Source organism: Lissotriton vulgaris, chromosome 3_1 (genome assembly GCF_964263255.1).
Source record: "Lissotriton vulgaris chromosome 3_1, aLisVul1.2, whole genome shotgun sequence".
NCBI classification, from domain to species: Eukaryota; Metazoa; Chordata; class Amphibia; order Caudata; family Salamandridae; genus Lissotriton; species Lissotriton vulgaris.
In genome coordinates this window covers 1,075,835,496-1,075,858,048 of record NC_141689.1, presented here as the reverse complement: position 1 = coordinate 1,075,858,048, position 22,553 = coordinate 1,075,835,496, and the positions used below count along the sequence as shown (strand labels likewise).

The 22,553-nt window shown below is 43.2% G+C and overlaps 1 protein-coding gene across 3 annotated transcripts in view; it reads right to left on the bottom strand.

Moving 5' to 3' along the window:
• LOC147727423 (programmed cell death 1 ligand 2-like) overlaps nt 1-22,553 on the bottom strand; it is a 367,618-nt gene that overhangs the window by 329,571 nt on the left and 15,494 nt on the right. Inside the window, exon 1 of one of the 3 annotated variants that reach the window (XM_086961497.1) lies at nt 4,188-4,325. The exons of the other annotated variants lie outside the window; for them this stretch is intronic. Within the exon in view, the coding sequence (XP_086817623.1) occupies nt 4,188-4,221 (34 nt within the window). The 5' untranslated portion in view covers nt 4,222-4,325. Of the gene's footprint in view, nt 1-4,187; nt 4,326-22,553 lie in introns of those variants that run through there. 3 annotated transcript variants of the gene reach the window in all.

Here is a 22,553-nt window from a genome sequence, read left to right as displayed (position 1 = left end):
TTTCAACGGTCGAGTGGTATGGAGCAAGCCACCAGCATCCTCGGACGAGCTGGGTTTGTGGACCGACTCGGCAGGGAGCGTAGGATTTGGCGCCATCTTTGGTAATCAATGGTCGGCACAAACATGGCCGACGTGGTGGCACACCAGTGGGCTCACAGGTAACATTGGGTTTCTTGAGTTGTTCCCCATTTTTGTAGCCCTGAAGGCATGGCCGGACAATTTCCAGGATCGCTCAGTGGTGTTTTGGTCCGATAACATGACCGTGGATGAATGCATAAATAACCAGGCAGCACGCTGCAAGTGGATTTTGCGATTATTAAAGGAAATTGTACTGCTGTGCATGAGACTGAACGTTCAGTTTAGGGCAAGGCACGTGCCGGGTGTGCTGAACCAGGCGGCTGATGCACTCTCTCGTTCCCACATGCAGGCCTTCAGGGGTTATCTACCCTCCGCGGATCTAGTGGCGGCACCATTTCCCGAAGCTCTCTGGTTACTCGGTGCCCCGGATTACAGGACCTCGTGGGAGCCAGCTTAGCCCCCAGGACATGGAAGGCGTACGAAGGAGCGTTTCGTTCCTATTGTGCATTTTTGGGCCCAGCAGGAGGGGATAAGTGGGGGCAGGAGGAGTATGTACTGAAGTTTTTAGTAGCACTCCACAAGGCAGGCCGAACAGCAGCAACGGCCAATAGGCACCGGGCCGCCATTGCATTCATGGCGCAGGCGTATGGCATCAAGGACCCCACATCTTCCTTTTTGGTAAAAAAGGCACTGCGAGGGTGGCAACGCCTCGAGGGTCATAGAGTAGACGAGAGGCGCCCGATTGGGTTGGAAAGATTGTCCCTGTTGATGTCGGTGCTCCCCGCGACATGTTCCTCCCAGTCCGAAGCAGTGCTATTCCGGGCCGCTTTCGCATTAGCATTCCATGGGGCTATGCGGGTGAGCGAGCTGGTGGCAAGAAATAAGAAGGATATGGGGGGAGGCCTGTGTCGGGAACACGTTCAGATCAAGGGTGATTCAATGGTAATCACAATCGCCAGGTCAAAAACCGATCAAGGTGCGATAGGGGACAGTGTTGTTGTCCAGCGCATGCGAGGGTCCCCCATGTGCCCGGTGCAGTGCGTTGAGGAATACCTGGCGCAAAGGGCGGCAGCATGGGGGGGAAGCTTGCTGAGACACACCGACGCCACCCCACTGACAAGGTTTCAGTTTCAGCTGGTGTTAACTTTGGCAATCGCGGCAGCGGGCTTGGACCCGAGCGATTTTGGGACCCATTCCTTCAGGATAGGGGCTGCTACAGAGGCTACAGCCAGGGGTCAGAGTGTTGAAATGGTGAAACAATTGGGGCGATGGTCCTCAAACTGTTATAAAAGGTATGTGCGTTTGCACATGTTGTGAAGCCAATGTCATGCACTCACGCTTCTTGTTTTTGTTTGGTTTACAGTTTCGCGAGCTTGCGAGGCGGGGCGGACTGTGCAGTCGACCCGACACCTGGGGACCAGCGGTCAAAGACCACCGGCTGAGGAAAGAGTGGTGTGGGTCGTGGGCCACTCATACGTGAGGCGTGCCGCGGACGTATTCAAAGCAGGTGACATGATTCACGCAGCTGGGGAATACGGGTACAGGGTGACCTTCCACGGAAGGGGCGGGCTCTGTATTGACCAGTTTCAATGTTTTGTCGAGGGTCTGTTAGGGCGGACAAGGTCACCGCCGTCTATAATCATAGTACATCTGGGAGGCAATGATGTGGTGGCGCTCGGTCGGCGAGTACTCCTCGAGCGGGTTCTATCCACTGTTAGCTGGTTGGCAAAGAGGATTCCGGGGTGCACGATAGCATGGTCACACATGATTCCAAGGAAGGTGTGGCGGGGGGCCCTCTCTGTGTCAGCTTTGAATCATTCAGTAAAGAAAGTCAATAACAAGCTTGGTAGATTGTTTCGTTCAGCACAGTTGCACAGTATTCCGCACGGATGCATTCGGGGGGATCACATGTATCTCGAAGATGGGGTTCATTTGTCCCGGGAGGGGAATGTCTTACTCATAGGAGACTTCATAGCATGGTTAAAGGGTTTGTTTAACAATGACCTTTAGTAGGAGTGTGGGGGGTCCGGATAGCCGGTCAACTATCCGGCCTGTGGCGGTAAGGTCATGATCGGTGAGCAGTAATTTCAAGATCCCTGGAGGAAGGGCGCCACCCATTATGGATGGGAGCGCCCGGGGGGAGGCGGCCATTGGCCCCTCACACGGGGAGGCGGCACCCACTAAGTATGGGGTCGCCGAAGGGAAGGCGGTCATAGGCCCCTCCCAGGGGAGGAGGCGGCTCGATGCCCCTCCTAGGAATTTCCCGGGGCCAGGATATCCGCGACGGCGGATGTGGTGAACAGTGTGGGGTGGGAGGGGGGTCCACGCTACCTTCTAGACACCTCACAAGAGTCCTCGGACGGCCATTAAGATGGCGTCGAGTTAAATAAGGGGCCTCCGCTAAGACAAGGGAAATTGGAAGTTGGCACAGAGGTACAGTCCTCTGTGCGCCCGCCCCTCACACCGTGAGGGGGGAGTTCTGGTAGTAGGGATCTGACACCGGTTACGACCTTGCCGTTGGCCCGTAATGTTAGGATGTACAATTTTTTAGAAAGTATGCATTTGCAGGATGTTTAGACTCGGCTAGGATAACCTTTGTATTAGAGATTTGTTAAGGTTAGCCAATAAACATGACTGCATCGTATGAATAAATGAAAAATTGTACATGATATGAAACTGTTATTTTAATGTTTTAATTTTGTTTCATATTTTAATAAATACGGCCGGGAGGGTAACTCCCTCCCGCCTTCCAAAAGTTCAGAACTGCATCCGTCTTCCCATCCTTGGGGATTGTGTTGGGAGGGGGTGAAAGGCATCCCGGCCATATGATCTAACGCATCACAAACATGCATTGAATTTACTAATGATTGCGGCAGTGTGTGCATGAATGGCCTTGTTTTATTTTTTAATTTGTAGGTTTTTACATATGTTTTATACTAAGGCACAAGTGATTTGCATAAATTACTAATAATCTAGAGTATTGAGTATACTGTTGTAGTAGGTATATACAAGGGGTGGTGTCTGACGGTCAGTAGCGGTCGGCAGTAGGTGTTTCTATAGGGCGGTGACGTGGGCAGGAGGAGGGGCAGGGTGGGGGGAAATAATGTATGGATTACGGAGTTTTACAGGTAAGTAAACATTTAAATACATAAAACGAATTTCGTTGCGCACACTGCATCACCAAATGTGATGCAGTGTGCGCAACGAAATTCGTTTTATGTATTTAAATGTTTACTTACCTGTAAAACTCCGTAATCCATACATTATTTCCCCCCACCCTGCCCCTCCTCCTGCCCACGTCACCGCCCTATAGAAACACCTACTGCCGACCGCTACTGCTGACGGTTTGAAAGTGTTACTTGCATTGCATACAGTGAAGTGAAGGTGGTGTCAAATTGTAATCACACTGCGTGACAGTCACTTGTAAAGACATTTCAAAAAGCACCAAGCTTTCTTTTTTCAGTGCAGGAAGAATCTGTGCCTGTAGAAGGACTGCTTCCTTTAGCGCCAAATTTTAAACGTTGAATGGGTCTACGTCCATAGATTGCAGGCAAAAAATCTCAAACCTGCTCTATTCTTTGACATTCTGCATGAAAAATTGGCCTTTAAGGAACCTTACAACCACCCTTTATTTTTTAAATGCACCTCTATTTCCCTTCTACCTTCTGAGTGCTAGGCGTGTGCATGTATGTGTGTCTGTATATATTCTTGATTTTTTTTAGTGTAATCCTCTATTTTGACAGAGATACAGGCCTCACCAAAACACAGTCCTTCCTCTAGGGCCGTCCCGGTTTTTCATTCTTAAAATCTGGTCACCCTACTCCAATAACTAATGGGCTGACCACTAAGTTTGGGATCCCAGGTACATGCTTCTGCTGTCAAGCGCTTCAATGCCTCGTCAGGGGTAGTAAGGGCTATATAAATGCAATGTTAACCTTTTAAACACACTTAAAGGGCTGTTGAATTAAATTTACTAGTAAAAATGCAAGGTATGTTTTTTCTGCTGCATATCATGAAATTTGTACAAATTGATGAAAAATGTAATCTGGACATTTTTAGAAGGCATCATCACGGACTGACAATTAGGCATTTAAATTACAGAAACGTACCTGCAATTATATGAACGAGGGTACACAAACTCATTTTTGCAAAGGTATAGCTTCTTTATGGTACGACCATGGGCGTAAATTCTTCAAACCGCAGTCGAAATAGGTGCTGTTCTTTAAATCAGACTAACATGACCCAGCATGGCACAGCAGCAGGACGCAATCACTGTGTGTGGTGTTGTCTTTCCCGTGGCAGCTGTTTTGTTACCTTGTTGTTAGGGCCAAGCCTTTCCGTTGACAAAATACTGCGGAATAACATTCAGCAAAGAGAAACTAGGGCTCAACATTCAAGCTGCTTTCGGCACAAAACACACTGCTGTGACTGAAACGAGATCCCAATGGTGCATGATAGACAAAGGTGCTAAGGAAAAAATAAATGGTGCATGATAGACAAAGGTGCTAAGGAAAAAATAAATGGTGCGTGAAAGACAAAGGTGCTAAGGTAAAAATAAATGGTGCGTGAAAGACAAAGGTGCTAAGGAAAGAATAAATGGTGCATGAAAGACAAAGGTGCTGAGGTAAAAATAAATGGTGCATGAAAAACAAAGGTGCTGAGGTAAAAAATAAATGGTGCATGAAAAACAAAGGTGCTGAGGTAAAAATATTGCGCAGAATTTTTAAAATTATTTTTGGAACTTTTTTGAAAGGCGGAAAAACGTGAAGAATAATGACCAGCCATGCGCCTATCGTCAAAGCTTTTCTGGTGCTCATTCCACTGGGCTGCGGACCCTGTTTGGTTTTCTATACTCAGGATTGCTGCCTGGAAGCTCAATGTTGACCATGTCTACTCTAGGGCAATATTTTGCAGAGCAGGTAGACCCAGTCACATGACTACTGTACATAAAAGTGTACAATAGGCTAAAGCGACAGACCGCGAGCTCTTACTCAGGGGTGTAGGAGGCATAAACATGTCTAGCCTCTCACGCCTTCTGTGTGCATCCTGAGGGCTCACTGTCATTGCTGCGTGTCCCTCACGGATGTGTTTTCAGCCCTACGTGTCCTACTGCTGTTTTCTCTCTTTCCCGTAGCTGCCAAGACGTTTAGAATGAAACTATTGGGCATCATGTTCTTTATAATTTCTTCCAACTCACCCCCCTGGCCCCTAACAACGATTTCCATCCCACTTAAAGCACTGTTCCTTGTGAGTTGCCTAATGCCGCACTCTTGTGGTAATGGCTGGGGCGCATTTATACGTGAAAATAAAATACCTGCCAAACGGGTTCTGGGAATTTTTTTTCCAGCAAATCGACAGTTTTACAGATTTATTGGATCCGTTTGTGAAGCTGCCGATCGAACCTGTTACAGGGTGAATACAGGGTGAAATCCAGCTCTCTGAAATGCATGACTCACAGCTTCTTGTAAACGCTACATTGATATATTTGTTGTTAGTGTGGTTACGCCCGTTCCACAGTTTAAAGGTCACTCGTATATGTTGTGTCATTTAGTACAGAGAATAAATCAATCACTTTACCCAACGGCCCTACGTCATTATTAAACCAGCCTCTGAGCCCTACAGCAAGGCCAGCCTGGAGGAGAGACCGACGGAGAGCCGGCTAGAGAGATGGAGGCAGGGCCCAGTGAAGGAGTGAAGGTGGCCGCACACGACTCAGAAGAGCTGCTGCCTTCTCGTGCTGTGACGAGGGACCGGTCCCACCCCCTCCTCAGAACCAGCAAGGGCAGAGCTGGCAATCACTGTGACGTCACCGCACGGTGCCAGCCTCCGCAGGGGGAGGGCGGAGAGCAGCGGCTGTCGTACATAGGGATAGTTTGGTTAAATACAAAGAGTTATTCCTCACGCTAAGTAGGGGGCGGGGGAAGCCAAAGAAAAGGGCAGCAAATGACTCTCCACGCTGCTGCTGGAGGCGCGCCCGAGCATCATGTGACTTGTAAGGCGTGCGCTGCTGAAGAGAAAAAAGAAAGTTCCCTGTGCGCCCTACAGAGTGTTGCTGCGGAGGGAAACTGTAGTTAGGCACTGCTGCTTCCGGACTACCCGGAAGTTAGGTATGGTATTAACAGCCAACAGAAAGCTAGATTACAACAGCAATGCCAGAGTTAAACCAATAAATATAAATGCATAATAAATTACACCAAGTTTCAGCCAACATACAAATTACTTTAGTCTCGTTGAGACAGCGTATGCGCTGCTAAGCCGAGACCTAAAACTGAGTCTCTTTGAAGTTAGAGCAAAAGCAATGACGCTTTGTACTGTTGCTGAGTTAAGCCCCCCCCCTCACCCTGAAGGCAAAAAAGGAGAGCCCGGTAGGGGCACGTCTCAGCACCTTCTTTTAAGAACTCCTGGTGCTGAGCACCAGCAGGACCCAGCCCACTTAAAGCCCTGACCTCCACCGTTCTGGCTGGACTATTCCCCGCCATATCTAGAGAACAGCTCTGTGCCTTCAGAGTAACCACCTCCTCTGTGGCTTCCCTGAAGCCAATGGCGGTTTGCCTAGTGGCCACCATGTTTCAAGCATCCGCTGAGCAAACATTTTTGTTTATTTTTCAAATATACTCTTCCAAAGACAAGGGTTTTGTGAGCAAACTTTTTTGTTTATTTTTCAAATATGCTCTTCCAAGGACACAGGTTTTGTTTACTCCCACACTGTGGGGTTCATTTTAATACATTTTTGGGTTTTAAAGACTGCCAGAGTTTCCTTGGCGATACCAACTTAAAAAAACAAAAGATCAGACTATCTGTTCTAAATAAGGTGGGGATCAGATGCGCCTACACCGACGGACCCGACTCTGTTTGGGCAGTCGTTGAAAGGTTTCCCCAGCGGGGCACTGGTGTTTGAAACATGATGATTTGCCCAACTATAGAGTGGGTGCAGAAGCATAGCTTACATTGGTGCAGCAGGTGCAGTGGCACTGGGGACCAGTGGCCAGAATGGAATGGACAACAGAACACTGATTAATACTAGATTTTATCAATTAAATAGCTGCCAGGGCGCCCATTTCCTTCCTTACACAAGGGCCTGTGACACAGCACCTATGCTACTGAGCAGATGGGCTGTCAGTTTGGCAGACAGTGTTCTCTCATGGCAAGAAACATAAGTATAGAATCACACTTGAACAACGTAATTCAGAATGTTAGACTTGTGACTTGGAATACCCTGGTAACTTACCGGTAATTTTCATTACTCCAAGTCCAAGTCTTCCTTGCCACAGTTAATTCCGCGATGAGCCTCAGCTCCCCCACAGAACCCTACAAGCAAATTTCACATTCTAGGACGGCTTCCTCTTACTACAAAAGAAGGTCAAACTCACCCCACTTCCTGTGCCTACCCAGCCTCAAAAAGACATGAAGCTGACAAAGAAAAGGGAAGGGGGGATGGGAAATTCACTGTGGCAAGTATGACTTGGACTCGAAGTAATGAAGATTACCGGTAAGTAACCGGGGCATTACCTCATCGCCAGTCTTCCTCACCACCCAATTACAAGATGAGTTGATACCAAATCAACTGTGAGCTTCATGAGACAGCAAATGCACACCAGAATTTGTCCTGCACATTCCACACAAATGTTTAATTAAAATACAATGTGACAAAATCACAAACAATATGTTAGAATCGCATATTAACAACTAGTGCTTGCATCCAAAACTACTGAAGCAAAATCTGTGCATGCTGTACCCCTTAACACCATTCTATAATGATCCATAAACATGTGTGGGGAGGTCAATGTAGCTGCATTACAGATGCTCTCAATAGATACCCCTTTGAGGATGCCCAGGAGTCAAAATGTTGCTCGCCAACCTACCCTGGATCAAATTTTCTGCTTCTGCTCCCTGAGAAGCACAAGCAAGCAAAATAGCCTGCAATCTACTCAAAGTGGAATTGGAAGGTATAAAACCACCTCTTACTGACCCAAATGTCACAAACAAACTGGCAGCCCTTTGAAACTCTTCTGTCATCTCCAAATACAACAAAGCTTGTTTGACATCCAAAAAAATGTAAATATTTTTCCTCCTCTGTCTGAGGATCTGTGTAGAACAAAGCGAACACAAGGAGATGATGGATGGAGCGCGGAAACTTTTCAGACACTCACCCCCAGTCACAGATCTGGGTTAAATCCATCGTCATTCTTTAGCTCACTTTGCCACCACAGTTCATACCCAGCTATATGCAAATCAGTCGACCCTGTGCCTCATGGGAACAGTCCAGCCCGAACTGCCTAGCCAGCTCTTCCCAGACCCGGAAACAAGCATCCTGCGGCCGGATTCTGGGTAACACCCTTCATCAGCCAGGCTAGCTTGAATCCAGTGGCAAAGGGAGCAAGGGACCCACGTCTGGGCATACCCTGCCAATGTAGGGCGAACTAAGCAAACCCAGGGAGATGATGGACGGAGCGCTGAACCTTTTCAGACACTAACCCGAGTCACAGATCTGGGTTGAATCCATCATCATTCTTTAGCTCACTTCGCCACCTCAATTCAGACCCAGCTGTCTGCAAATCAGTATTGACCCTGTGCCAAATGGGAACAGTCCAGCCAGAACTGGCAAGCCAGGTCTTCCCTGACCCGGGAACATGCATCCTGGGACCAGTTCCTGGGTAACATCCTTCATCAGCCTGGCTAGCTTGAATCCAGTGGCAAGTGAGCAAGGGACCCATCTGAGGGCATACCCTGCCAACTTAGGGTGACCAAAGCAAACACAAGGAAATGATGGACGGAGCGCTGAAACTTTTCAGACACTCACCCCCAGTCACAGATCTGGGTTGAATCCATCATAATTTTTTAGCTCACTTCACCACCTCAGTTCAGATCCAGCTATATAGTCAAAGTCAAGTCAAAGTCAAAAGATTTTATTTGTGTTGGTACTCAACCGAGGACCACAAATATAACATAGATAAAAAAGTAAACTTTACATAAGATAAATACATCAATAATTAGTATAAGACTAACATGGATTTAAAAAATTTGTACAGATTATAACATACAAATTCGTTCGGGGGAGTTGTGGCCGTTGTTAAAATTTCTTTTTCCTTTGTTAGCCTACAGGATCTGTATATCGGTGAAATATACTGAGCGCGAGCTGCTACCACCTTAAAGTTAGGGCAAATGAACAGTAAGTGCTCCACAGTCTGCTCACCCCCTTGACATAACAAACATAAGTTGGAGTGATCTCCAGGTAACCATTTTGTTTTATAAGCTTGTACAGGTAAAATCCCAGCTCGATACATGAAAATTACCCTCCTTGCACTGTGAGTAAGACAAAAAGAGATATATGGCTGTAAATGTTTATACTCTGTAAGTGTAGTGAATGGCTTGAATATTTTTAGCCTATAGCTGTGAGCGTAGTCCAAATCATAACTTAACCTAGGTGTAAAACATTTGAGAAAGAGTTTTAGTTGTGACACGGACCAAGTCTGCAAGATTTCTGTAGAGATTTCAGCCATTTGAAACGCCGCAGACATGTTCACTAAGAAAGTTTGTTTGACTACATCTGTGCCAAAAGTCTCTTTTTGTAGCAGAAATCTAAGAGTTCCCTCCGTAGCATGAAGGAGATGGTAGGCCCATCTAATTATGTTTGCCACGGCAGTGGCAAAAGCGCTAGTAATTCCAAATTCCAGCCGTAGGACCTGAACTGGAGTAGCTGTTGGGACCTTCATTATTTTTTTCAAGATTTTTCCCTCCTGACGATCCATGAAGCCCCATTGTTGGATCGGAATATATTCTGTGGCATAAGACAGGACCGCTGGAATTTTAACTTTGTATATTTTTATTAGTGAGGAAAAGTGCCTGCTCCCCGTGGCGTTGTATAGTCTCGATAGTGCTCCTGCATGTAAGTCAGATTTTTTCGTTAACTTTTCGATGTGCTTTGTATTTGTTAAATTCTTGGAAAGAATCCTGCCGAGGTAAATATATTCTTTCTCTTCGTCGACCTTTTCATCACCTAGCCTCCAATTATATTTTACACTTTTCTTCCTCCCAGAAAAAGCTACAACTTTGGTTTTTCTTACGTTCGGGATTAGAAAATTATCTTTTGAATACTTGAACAGAATATCCAGAGATTTTTGCAGACCATATGGTGTGAGATCGAATAGGACTATATCGTCCGCATAGAGCAACAAATGGACTCTTTGTTGGTTAATTTTTGGGGGTAGGCTTGAGCCCTTTTGTAGTTGATTTGGCAGATCGTTGAGATATAACGAAAACAACATGGGAGCTAGTAGACAACCCTGTTTAAGGCCGTTTTCGGTGTATATTATTTTCGTTAGTCCTTTTTGGCCCCCCATTTGGACACGACACCATGTAGTTGTGTGGAGACTTATTATTGCCTGTAGCAGGTGATCATTAATTCCCAAACTCCTCAATTTTTTCCACAGTGTGGGGCGATCCACTCGGTCGAATGCGGTCGAGTAATCTATAAAAGCCATGTAGACCGTCTGTTTTCTTCGTGTGACGTATTTGTCCAGAAAAAACTGGATAATTGCAATGTTGTCCGTAACAGAATGTTTGGGTCTGAACCCTGCCTGGAACATGGGTATCAAACCCATCGAGAAGGCCCAGTTTTTTAATTGCGATAGTACCTCTGCTGCGAAGATCTTCCCGGTAGCGTCCATCAGGGCAATTTGGCGGTAGTTACCTGCTACCGTTTTGCAACCTTTTTTGTGAATAGGGATAATCGTGCTCCCTTGCCATGACTTGGGAACCTGACCAGTGGAGAAAATGTAGTTGAAGAGTGGGGTTAGAAAAAGGCTCCATTCCCTAGAATTTGTCTGTAGGGCCTTTATGGGAATTTGGTCGGGACCAAAGGCTCCTGAGCTTCTTGCCCTCCGAATGTGTGTTTCAACCATTATAGTTGTAGTTTTCGGGGTTGTTTTTTCCACAACTTTTTCCTTTGTCTTATCTGGACTGTTTGCTTGTAGTATGTCCACATTTTTTTTGTAGAGTTCTGCCAAGTAAATTTCCCACTCTTTCGGAGGAACAGGTACTGCTTGTAATTTCTTTTTTGTCCCTGATATCTTGGCTATTATGGACCAATAAGTTCTTTGGTTTGGTTCTTTGGCAGCAATTTGTAATTCTACCCAGTTACGGTCTTGAAAGGATTTTCTCTCACTTGTTTTTTCTCTCCTAAGTTGGTTTTTCAATTTGTTTATTTCTTTCTTTTTAGTAGGAGAGGGGTGTAAGTATTGTGCACGTATCAATTTGTTTAGGGTTTTCTTTATCAATGAGTTCCCTGTTTTGTTATTATTTTTTCTTTTTGGGATTGTATTAGTTCTTTGAAGATTCATTTCAATTATTACCTCCTTAAGTTCGATGAGCATGGTCTCGAAGTTTTCAATAGGATCTTCTGAGTATAGATTCCTTAAGAACTGTTGGTAATCGACCAGATTTGTCATTTTACTCAAAGAGGTAGGATTCCAGAAAATACGTCTCTGATCGCTGTTTACCAGAGTTTCCTTTCTGTCGAGAGTCATCAAGCCTTCTTCTGCGGACAGAACCGACCAACTGGTTGCAAGTTGCATGACAGCATGATCGCTCTCTGAAGTAAAATTGGAGCACAGATGGGACATAGTTTCGAGCTGGTCTTTGCCACAAATAATATAATCTATTATAGATGGTCTCCCGTTTCCCTGTCTTGTGTACGCTGCCGGGATATCGCCTTCCACATTCCCGTTAAGGATTGTTCCATTTATGGAGAGCAGTACTGTTAGCAATGTTTTCCCTCTTTTATTAGATCGAATATCTTTGGGGAATTGAGGGATTGAATGTTCCAGGCTTTCTTCTTCCAGAATTTTTCCCCATTTTTTTATTTCTGTATTGGAAATTTTCCCATTGAAATCTCCCGTGATTATGTAGGGTGAGAACGTGTGGGCATCGATTATTTGTATGATAATTTGCAAGGTCTCGTCATATAAGCTATCTTGGTTTTTTCCTGGAGGGGCATATACATTGAAAAGCAACATTATTTTAGTTGTGGTCAAATTGAAGGCTTTCAGAGATAGTTTCATACATTGCACATTCTCACTATTGGTTTCCACTATCTCTTGTGCCCACAAGTGATCCTCTCTCATTAAAATAGCCAGTCCCCCTTTGGCATGGCCCCGGTTTGAGGCTTTTGCACATATACTATACACATAGTAACCTTTTTGTGAAAAGGGCTCTGTTGCCCAGGTTTCTTGCAGGGTCAGTATGTCGGGCTGGTTTCTAAGGACTTCCTTCATTTTTTTCATTGTTCTACCAGCGATGTTCCACGATGTAACCTTTAGACCTTGGTTAAACAGGGTACTTTAGGTGGTTAGAACCTTTGTTATAGTTTAAAATCCCTGGAAGCCAGGTCCATGAGTTCTCCATTTTATTTTCTGCATAATTTTCCTTTGGTTCCATATGCCACACTTCCCTTTCCCCTTTTTTTACTCGGATTTTCAGTATCTCTTCTCCCTGTTCTATATCTCTATTTTGTATACCCTCTGGATGTCTTCGAGTCCCCGAGGATCTTTGTCCCTCGTTCGATTGCAGTGTAGGAAAGAGAATTGTGTTACTATTGAAAGTTGGGTGTTTTTTGTTTCCTTTAAGCTCAGCTTTCTCTATGACGTCGTAACCGAATCGGTATATTATCTCTTTTTCCTTCAAAATGATACTTGGTATCACTGGAGACCAAAACGAGACTGTTGCAATTTTACTTTGACCTCGCGTTGGGAGTGATACTAGGTCGATATCACTGCTTGTCATAGATTGAAGAGGTTTTATGTTCTGTAAAAGGTGAAGAATCCTGCTTCTATTAAGAGGGATATTGTCAGTGGGAAATAGTTCTTCAAATTGAAGTACCTTAGATTGTGTGACATTCCTGCAGTCATTTTCCTTTTCAGAAAAGATTTTTTCAGCATTTTCATCTGTTGTCGTAATAGCTGTGTTTAATGGGAGAAATACATCCGCCTTTGGGTTCAAGGATTTCTTTCTATCAATAGTTATTCCTTTGGGGGATTCTTCTTTTTTCCTCCTACATGGCGTACTTTTCTCGTCGTTTTTCTCTTGTAGTTCTTTTTGTGGTATTATAATTTTTTGAAATTTCAATTTACGTGCTTGCTTTTTGTGAATCCTTCTCATAGGTTTTTTCTTCCGTTTATTTTTTCCCTTTAGCGTAACATCCTTAGCTGAGTTTGGTGTCATTTCTCCTGAAGATATTTCAGATTTAATTTCTGCATTTGATTCCTCGCCTTCATTTTCAGAGTCTTTGTCAAGTCTTTCCGTTCCCGTTTTTTTGTTGAAAATCGGGAATTGTTTTTGCTTTTTAGGGGATTTTTCTCTAAACAGACGTTTCAAAGAGTATAAAGTGGATTCATTTAGATATTCCTTTTTTTTCCTATTGTCAGTTGATTTAAAATCATCATCTGATGTCTGAGTAGAAGAGTGACAATTGCTTTGCTTGTTTTCATTTGCTTGTCGTCGGTTGGTATCCTCTAGTTTTCCTTCTATGTTTTTAGAGGACTCCTTTTTTCTTTTCTCTTCTACTAAAGACTTCAGAATACCAATTTGGACATCCAAAGTTTGGTCAGAGTTTTCAAGGATGTTACCTAGAAAGGAGAGAACTGATTCAAGAATTTCTTGTAGTGTAAAGAAAGCCTTGGACAAGGGTATAGAAGATTTTTCAAAGTTATTGTTTTCTATTAAAAAGGGATCTAAGAGGGAATCTTGTTCTTGTATAGAAAGTTTTTTTGTGTCTGTGTCTGTTGACTTTGGCTCTGGACTGTTTTCTCCTGCTTTTTGGTTGGGTGTACATAAGTCTTTTTGTGTTTGAGGGCTCCCATTGCCCTTTATCAAGAGAATATCAGAGATCAAACTTTTTTGTTCTGCTGTATAATTGAAAATACTCAGATCTTCTGTTTTGTGGACACCCTCATGGTTTTTTATAGGCGTTGATGATTTCGCCGCACTAGGATTGGGATTTTCAGGTTGTTGTTCTCTTGTTGTATAAGCAGACTTGTTATTAAACACAATGTCGCTGACATTATGAGACAGATGGGGGGATGCCGATAAACAAGTTCGATCTTCCAGACTTCCTGATATTTTATTTTCAATGGCAGACATTGTCTTTTCCGGTTTCTTTTTTGCCGGTAGTGACGAGAAGTACTCACTGATTGCTGGGGTCAGGCTGTTGCGACCAGCTTTAATTCCTTTATCAGTGGATTTTCTAACGGCTTCCTCAGTTCCCATTCGTTTCATGAAGATTGTTCGCGAGCGTAGTTTCTTTAGACCCATTTGTGGGGAGACAACAGGATGAGCAAACAACCAACTGAGGCGGAGCAGGGGCGGGAAGAGACTCCAGGTGCGCTCGGGTCTCCACGCGCTGAACCCTGGGTCTCGCAGTCCCAGCCCCTGTCAAGCAGCCTCCGACGTGAGGGATGAGATAGCCTGTCTCCTTGGCTCCTGGAGAAACAGGCAGCAAGCAGTCGGTACACGAAGGAAATTTCAGCAGACTAAAGCACACGGAAGCAGCTGCGAGCGGCGCCCGCGAAGCGGGGGCCGCGAGCTGTAGTAGTGCACTTAGCCAATCAGGATGAGCAAACAACCAACTGAGGCGGAGCAGGGGCGGGAAGAGACTCCAGGTGCGCTCAGGTCTCCACGCGCTGAACCCTGGGTCTCGCAGTCCCAGCCCCTGTCAAGCAGCCTCCGACGTGAGGGATGAGATAGCCTGTCTCCTTGGCTCCTGGAGAAACAGGCAGCAGGCAGTCGGTACACAAAGGAAATTTCAGCAGACTAAAGCACACGGAAGCAGCTGCGGTATTTAAGAGTCTTTGTGCCAAGGTGGCGGCTGAACCTGATCCTAATCCTGAGCCTGGCACGGTGCTTGCTCGGCGCTTACCGGTTACAGGTTAGAGGCACACGGACTGGTACACGGACAGCTCCTCTCACCCTCCACCAGCACCTAAGCTTACCCCGCTCTCCTGCTCTCCCACCGCCTCACCGTCCCACCGTGTTATCAAGTTACCGTCTCTCCGGCAGCCGCAGTGTCCAGCCGCCCTCAGGCTGTCAGACAGCCAGCCAGCAAACAGCCAACAGCCAGCAGCCAGCGGCCAGCCAGTGGACGGGAAAGCAGTCGGGAAAATGGACAGGGAATGTGATGACAGCTGATTCTCAGGACCTCGTCCTCCCCGTGCTGCGTGTTTCTTAGGCTCCTGAGGCTCGGTTTTCGGCATACGGTGCTGGTGCAATTGAGATTCCAGAGACGAAGGACGGCAGAGACGACTTCCACCGTGACCTCCTCGCTGCGGTGAATGAAAGTGAAAATGGCGATCTGGCGTTCTGAGATGGCTCACAAGCTCCCTCCAGTGGTCAAATCTGAATCCAGCTATATACAAATCAGTCTTGACACTGTGCCTCATGTCAACAGTCCAGCCTGAACTGCAAAGCCAGGTCTTCCCTGAACCAGAAACAAGCATCCTGGGACCACTTTCTAGGTAACACCCTTTATCAGCCAGCCTAGCTTGAATCCAGTGGCAAAGTGAGCAAGGGACCCACTTCTGGGCATACCCTGCCAACTTAGGGCGAACACAGCAAAGTCAAGGAGATGATGGATGGAGCGCTGAAACTTTTCAGACACTCACCCCCAGTCACAGATCTGGGTTGAATCCATCATCATTCTTTAGCTCACTTCGCCACCTCAGTTCAGACCCAGGTATATGCAGACCAGTCTTGACCCTGTACCCCATGGGAACAGTCCAGCCCGAACTGCCAAGCCAGGGCTTCCCTGAACCGGAAACAAGCATCCTGGGACCGGGTTCTGAATAACACCCTTCATCAGCTTATTTTGTAAACATTATTTAAAAATAGATATTTTAAATAACAAATCATCAAAAAATAACAGAACTGTTTATATTGAACATATTTAATTTACAAAACATAGATATTTTATTAAACACCTCTTAATCTGAGAATCCAAATAAAATATCTTTATATATATACCTATTTTACCTATTTATTTAATTTCTAAAAATATAAAATAATGTCATACATATCTGCAAAAATTACAAAAATAATTATAACATTGCATGAAATTAACATATATTTGGGGCAGTCTGTTTACCATTCCCACTTCAAAATGAACAACATTCGGGAATGTGTTGCACTCTAAGGAAGTGGTCGACAAATTTACTATGCCCACTTGAATCTAAGCAATACTGGGAAAAGTGGAGGACTCACATGGGTCATTCCAAATTAGGTACCAATGGGGAAAGTATTAAGTTCAGCAGCTGTCAGATTTACTATTCTCAGTCTAAACAAAGGGTGAGATTTACTTAGAATTCATGCAGTTGTTACGCTGCATTATGTGAATGGGAAAGAGCTGAAAATGTCCATATCTATGGCGCTTTTCAGCTCTATCCCTGTGCTGGTGCACTTGAGGCTGCCTAAACCAATGCAGGCAACCTTGCACCATGGTACAAAAGTGCCTGCATTATTGTTAGGATTGTTTTGATGCAGAACGGACCACCTTCCTGCAGAAACACAATCCTTAGAGGTATATTCCTCTTACTATGTGTGCTGCAGAATGCAGCACGGATGGAAAGAGGAAGTAACGAGGAGAAAGAAAGTAATTTCTCCTTGTTACACTTCTAATGGGTAGTTGCTCTATTTTGACACAAACCCAGGTTTACAAAATACCTTGCTGGATGCATGGGAACGCCCATGCTCCACCCATGTAAAGACTACTCGATACAAAGTAACGCAATGTGCTGCTGTGCGTTATTTTGTATTTACTAAAAAACACAAAGCCACACAAAGTGTGTAAATACCAAAAGTGATTTCGCGCTGATGCTGCACCACAAAAGTGATGCAACCCAGACCCAAAATCATAGTAAACTGCCCCTAGGCAACAATGGGAAAATGCTGTAATCTAGAGGGGTTAGATTTACTATTCCTGCTTAAAACCAAACAACATTAGGGAAAGTGTCTTGCCCAAAGGCTTAAAAATCTCCACCGCCTTGATTAACGCTAGGTCCTTGGTCAAACATCATTCTGAGTTTTCATATTTCCTAGATTAACTTCGGTTTGTCTTAGCGTTCCTTCGTCACAGAAACCTGGGCAGACCCTGCAACCGGCCAGGACATGGTGGCGGCTGTACCTTCTGGATACTCAATCAACAGATTAGATAGAGTACACAAAAAGGGTGGAGGACTAGCCATCATATATAGCGAGACTATGGTCCAGATGTAGGTAAAATCAGTTTTGTGAGTTCTTAATAGCGATTTTTTGGGAATCGCTATTAAGTGCTCACAAAATGGAATGCATGTAGGAATCGCAATAATAATTGTGATTCCTTAGTATTCCTTAATTGCGAATTGCAAATTGCAATTCGCAATCAAGGAATACCTTCCCATTCATTCTTATGGGCCTAGAGGCCCATAGGAATGATTGGGAATTGCGCACGCAATTTGCGAGTACCCAATAGATACTCGCAAATTGTGTGCAGAGTTTCAAGGGTGCAAGGGTTCCAAAAGGACACCCGGTTGCACCCCTGAAATGTGCCTGTATGCACATGTGGCGCACATACATGCCCTAAGGGCCTGAATGTGTATGTGTGCCACATGGCACTTTGAAAAAAGCAAAAAAGTGTTTTTTTACAGGGGAATCGCAAATTACCACCAACTTGAAGTTGGTGGTAATTTGCGATTCATTAAAGCAATATTGCAATTTGTGGTGCCTACCAGCATAGCATTTAGGGAATCGCAAATTGCAATTCTCCAAATGCTTGTGCAAAATAAAGAATCACAATTTTTGCGATTCCTTATCTTGGGAGTAGTTATTTGCCTTCCTGCATTGCAGACAGCTGAATTGCGATTGCAAACAATGAAATTCTGAGATCGCAATTTGGCTTGCTACATCTGGCCCTATGTCCGCTATTTTCTCACCAGATTCCTCTAATCATTGCATGGCATACATTTTTAACATAGAACTAACTAAAAACTAGTCCTTCAATGGGTTTCTAGTCTGCAGCACACCTGGACCCAGAGGTCCCTTTACCCAAGCAACCACTTCTCTTCTGGAATCACTCTTAAAACTGATATCACAGTGCTTGAAGGTTTCAAGTTTCATTTAGAGAAACTTCTGGATGAAGACACAGAATCTTCAGTAGATACAGTGTTATGCCTTTGCCTCTTTCAGCTAGTGGGTGATACTACACATTTTGCCGGGCTCACCCTTGGCGGCATTCTCTACTAAAAGCTTCACTGCCAGCTATTCCCAATGACTTACATCAGCAGTCAATACTATTGAACCCCCTAAAACTAGGACCTGTAATAGAATAGAAGTAAACCATCAGCAACCTGGTTTAATGAGAACCTTAGAGCCCTGAAGCTGTCGCAGGCAGGAAAGGATATGGAGGAAGGACAACTTCGAAGAAAAAGAAAAATACAAATGTAGTATCATAGAGTAGAAGAACCAGTCCTTGAAAGAAAAATCACTTTATTACACCAAGAAAATTGAATTGCCCACAAACTCCACCAAATAACTTTTTTTCATACTGTTACTAAGCTCAGTTCTTCACCCACTTGTAAGTCGGCAAGATGTAGTCAGTTTTTCTGTAACTCTCTCACCAACTTCTTTCTTAAGAAAGTTGAGGAAATATTTAACAAGATGTCCACAAACAATTCTAACAGTCTTCTTAGTAATAGCACTACATCTATGGTTCAGACGGAACCCCCCTTGAAGGAATTTGCTCATCTCACTATAGATCAGGTTAACAAGGCCATTCTTCCCACCAAATCAGGTTATCCTCTCTATCCCTGCCCACCTGAAGATTTTAAATTGGCACCAGACACGGTCACCATTTTCATGACCATAATATTTAATCTAATGTTTAGCTCAGGCTCTTTCCCTAAACCCTGGAAATCAGCTTCAATGCTACCTTTAATTAAAAAGGAGTACCTTAATTTTACAGATCCTAATTATTATTGGCCCATCTCCAATCTTCCTTGAAATCAAACCAAAACCGAAATTAAAAACGAAAATGTGAAGTGAGAAATAAACATTTGAGGTGTATTGGTTGATTCATTAGAGACAGCATTTTCTATTCAGTACATTTGAGGATACGGGGAATTAATCATTTTATCACAGTTTATGAACAGCTGTCTGTCTCTCTAATTAGTGTGTTGAAGGCGTTTCAACCCTTGAAAAGATAAGAGGGTCTGAACAGGAATGAGATTGCCTGGGTTCGGATGGGATTGTAGATGCGCTGATCAACATAATCAAACCACTTAGGGTTTTGAATCGGAATCAATCCCGCTAGGTGAGCTAGCATCTATTATGAACTTGAAGGGATTCATTAGAATAATAGGAGCCACTGTGCTAAGCTCTCTTCAACAGACACAGAATCTTGTGGATAAAGGAGGTATAACCACAGTATCTTCGATGTGACAGGCCCTCGTAGGTCAATGAGTGCTCCTATTGAGACCCCTTCGCAGTAGTCTATGAGGCTGCTCTCTTGTGGGATCTGTGGAGCTGACTGATGTCACTGAAGAAATCAGGTCAATTTTAGATAATGGGGGTAGAGCAGCCTTCTGATTGACCTGTTACACAATCTTGGGATCAAAAGTACAGCTCTGTCTCTGCTCTGTTTCTTTCTCTCTGAGCATGTTCAAAAAGTCACCCTTGGCGAATTCACCTCTGATCAGTTCTTTCAGCCCTGTGGCATTCCTAAGAGCTCATAAATGAGCCAGACCTTTTTAAACCTTTATGTCATTCCCCTCGCAACTTTAAGTCGTCTTTTAGGTTTTCCTTGGTGTCTTACACCGATGACACCCACATTGTTGTTTCACTCTCTAACAACAATCACAACTCGGGTGAGGATTTCCAGAACTGCATGTCTGCAGTCAGCAACTGGATAAACGACACCTGTTTGAAGTTGAACTTCTCAAAGACAGAAGTTCTTCTGTTAGGGAACAATGATTCTTTCTGGTCCCCTTCCTGGTGGCCACAAGATCTTGGAGCTCTTCCCACTCTCACAAAGAAGGTAAAAAATCTTGGTGTCATAATGGAGGAGAACTTATCTTTAAAAGCCACTGAACACAATTATTTCCTCTTCCTTTCATATGACCAAGAGCATAAAGAAGATTGGTCATGTTATGCCTTCTATCAGAATCTGCAAAAAATCTTGTTGAATAAACTGCAAAATTCGGTAACACGGATGCTGTTTGATATTCCTAGATTTCAATCTTCTGCTTTAGCTCTTAATAAATTACAATGGCTTCCAGTTAAGCAACGCATCACCTTTAAGGCACTATGCATTGCATTCAAGGCCCTGCACAGATCCGGTCCTGCCTGTTTGCAGGAAAAGTTCAAGTGTCATTCTTCCAACAGAACTCAGCTCTGCCAACAATTTGATCATCCTGCCTTTAGAGCACTTCTCCTGAGGAGGCAGAAGCTTTGTCAGGTGTAAGGCTCTTCAGTGGAACAGCCTCCCTGTGAAACAAAAATCTGCTATTTCACTATTAGAATTTAGAAAAATGCTAAAAACGTGGTTATGCAGCACCTATCTTGGGTCTGTTCAACCGTATCTTTCTTTGTATCAGCTTTTAATTTGGTTCTCATCCTTTTTCATATACAGTGAAAAAACGCTTCCAGGCAATCAAGCGCTCTATACGTTTTTTATCATCATCATCAAACTAAGCAACAGTGGTAAAAGTTGGCTGAGGGATCAGTTATGCTATTCCCCCTCCAAGCTAAGCAGCCCAAGGAAAAGAGTTGCGCTCGGAGGGGGACAGATTTCATATTCACCACTCCAAACTAAGAAAGACCTGGGAATGCGCTGGACTCTGTGTGGCTCATATTTTACATTCCTTCTCTAAACTTTGCAATATTGGGTAAAGGTAGAGGCTCACATTTACTATTCACACTCCAGACTAAACAACATTGGTGAAAGAGTTGGACTATGGGATGGGGGCATCAAATTTATTATTCACACTTCAAACTAAGCAAAATTGGGGAAAGCAGTGGAAAAACTTTTGATTCTGAATGGGTATAATGTACTATTGCTCATACTCCAAACTAAGCATAAATAGGTAGCTGGACTCTGGAGGTGTCTGATTTACTATTCCCCCTTCAAACCATACAACACAGTGGAAAAGCGTTGGATTCAGCGGGGCATATTTACTATTTCAACTCCCAAAGAAACAACATAGGTAAAGCACTGAAATCTGTGCGGTCAGATTTACTCTTCCACTAGAAATTAAACAACTTTAGAGAAAATGCTGAACTCTTACTCAGTCAGTTATATTTACTATTCCTACTTCAAACTAAACAACACTGGGCAAAGTGTTGGGCTCTGAGGGAAGGGGGTAGATTTACAATTCACACTCCAAACTAATCAATATTGGGAAAAGTATTTGATAATACTTGGGGGAGGGCCAATGAAATATTCCTATTCCAATATAGATAACAGTATAGAGAATATTGTCTCTGGGGATCACATTTACTATTCAAAGTCGAATCAAGATTAAAGGGAAAAAAATGAAAAAGTATATTTAAATGAATATAAACTATAAAATAATAAACATATCAGAAATGTATTACTTAAGGTAAAAAAGTAAAATAAAATTAACTAAAAACTAAAACTTACAAATGAAATATACATTCAATTCAAATCATGTAATAATAACGGATATACATTTTCAATTAGCAGAATAATTTAATTGTCGAAATAAAATTTAACATTTGTAACAATTAATTACATTTTCTTATGTAACAAAGAAACATTTTAAAAAGTCATAAACAAATTTCTCTAAAAACTTTAATAACGAATAAATAGATAAATCCCTAAATAACCCAACAACCCAAAATATAAACAACATACACCAAATATATAAATAGTTAGCAAAAATATATATTAAAAATGTTATTAACTTAATTAAATAAAAAAACTAATTTAAATACACAACACACTCAAATTCCCGACCAGATCCAATAACATGAAAAAGATGTTAGTTTTTACATCTAATTAAAAATGTTATACATAATGCAATATTTTAATAAACAAAAAGACATTATAAATTATATTTTAAAGTAAAATCCCTAAAAACCCCAGCAAACCCAAAAACATTACAACTACAAATTAAATGTAAAAAAATGTCAAGAAATATATTTAAAAACACACAATTAAAAATGGGAGAATATTAAAACATAATAATATTATAATAATTCAACATTATTATAAAAGACACCCAATAACTATATTAAATCCAAAATATTAAAGTAGTAGGCTTTAAAAAAAATCAATATATTTGTCAAAAGAAAATGTATATGCTTACCATCGATTTTCAAAATCTTGATATTATGGCTTTCATATTAAGTACCATCAATATTCTACCATTGATATTAAGGATCCACAAACTTCACAAGCTACACAGACAATTTGAAAGTTAGAGGATAACGGAAAG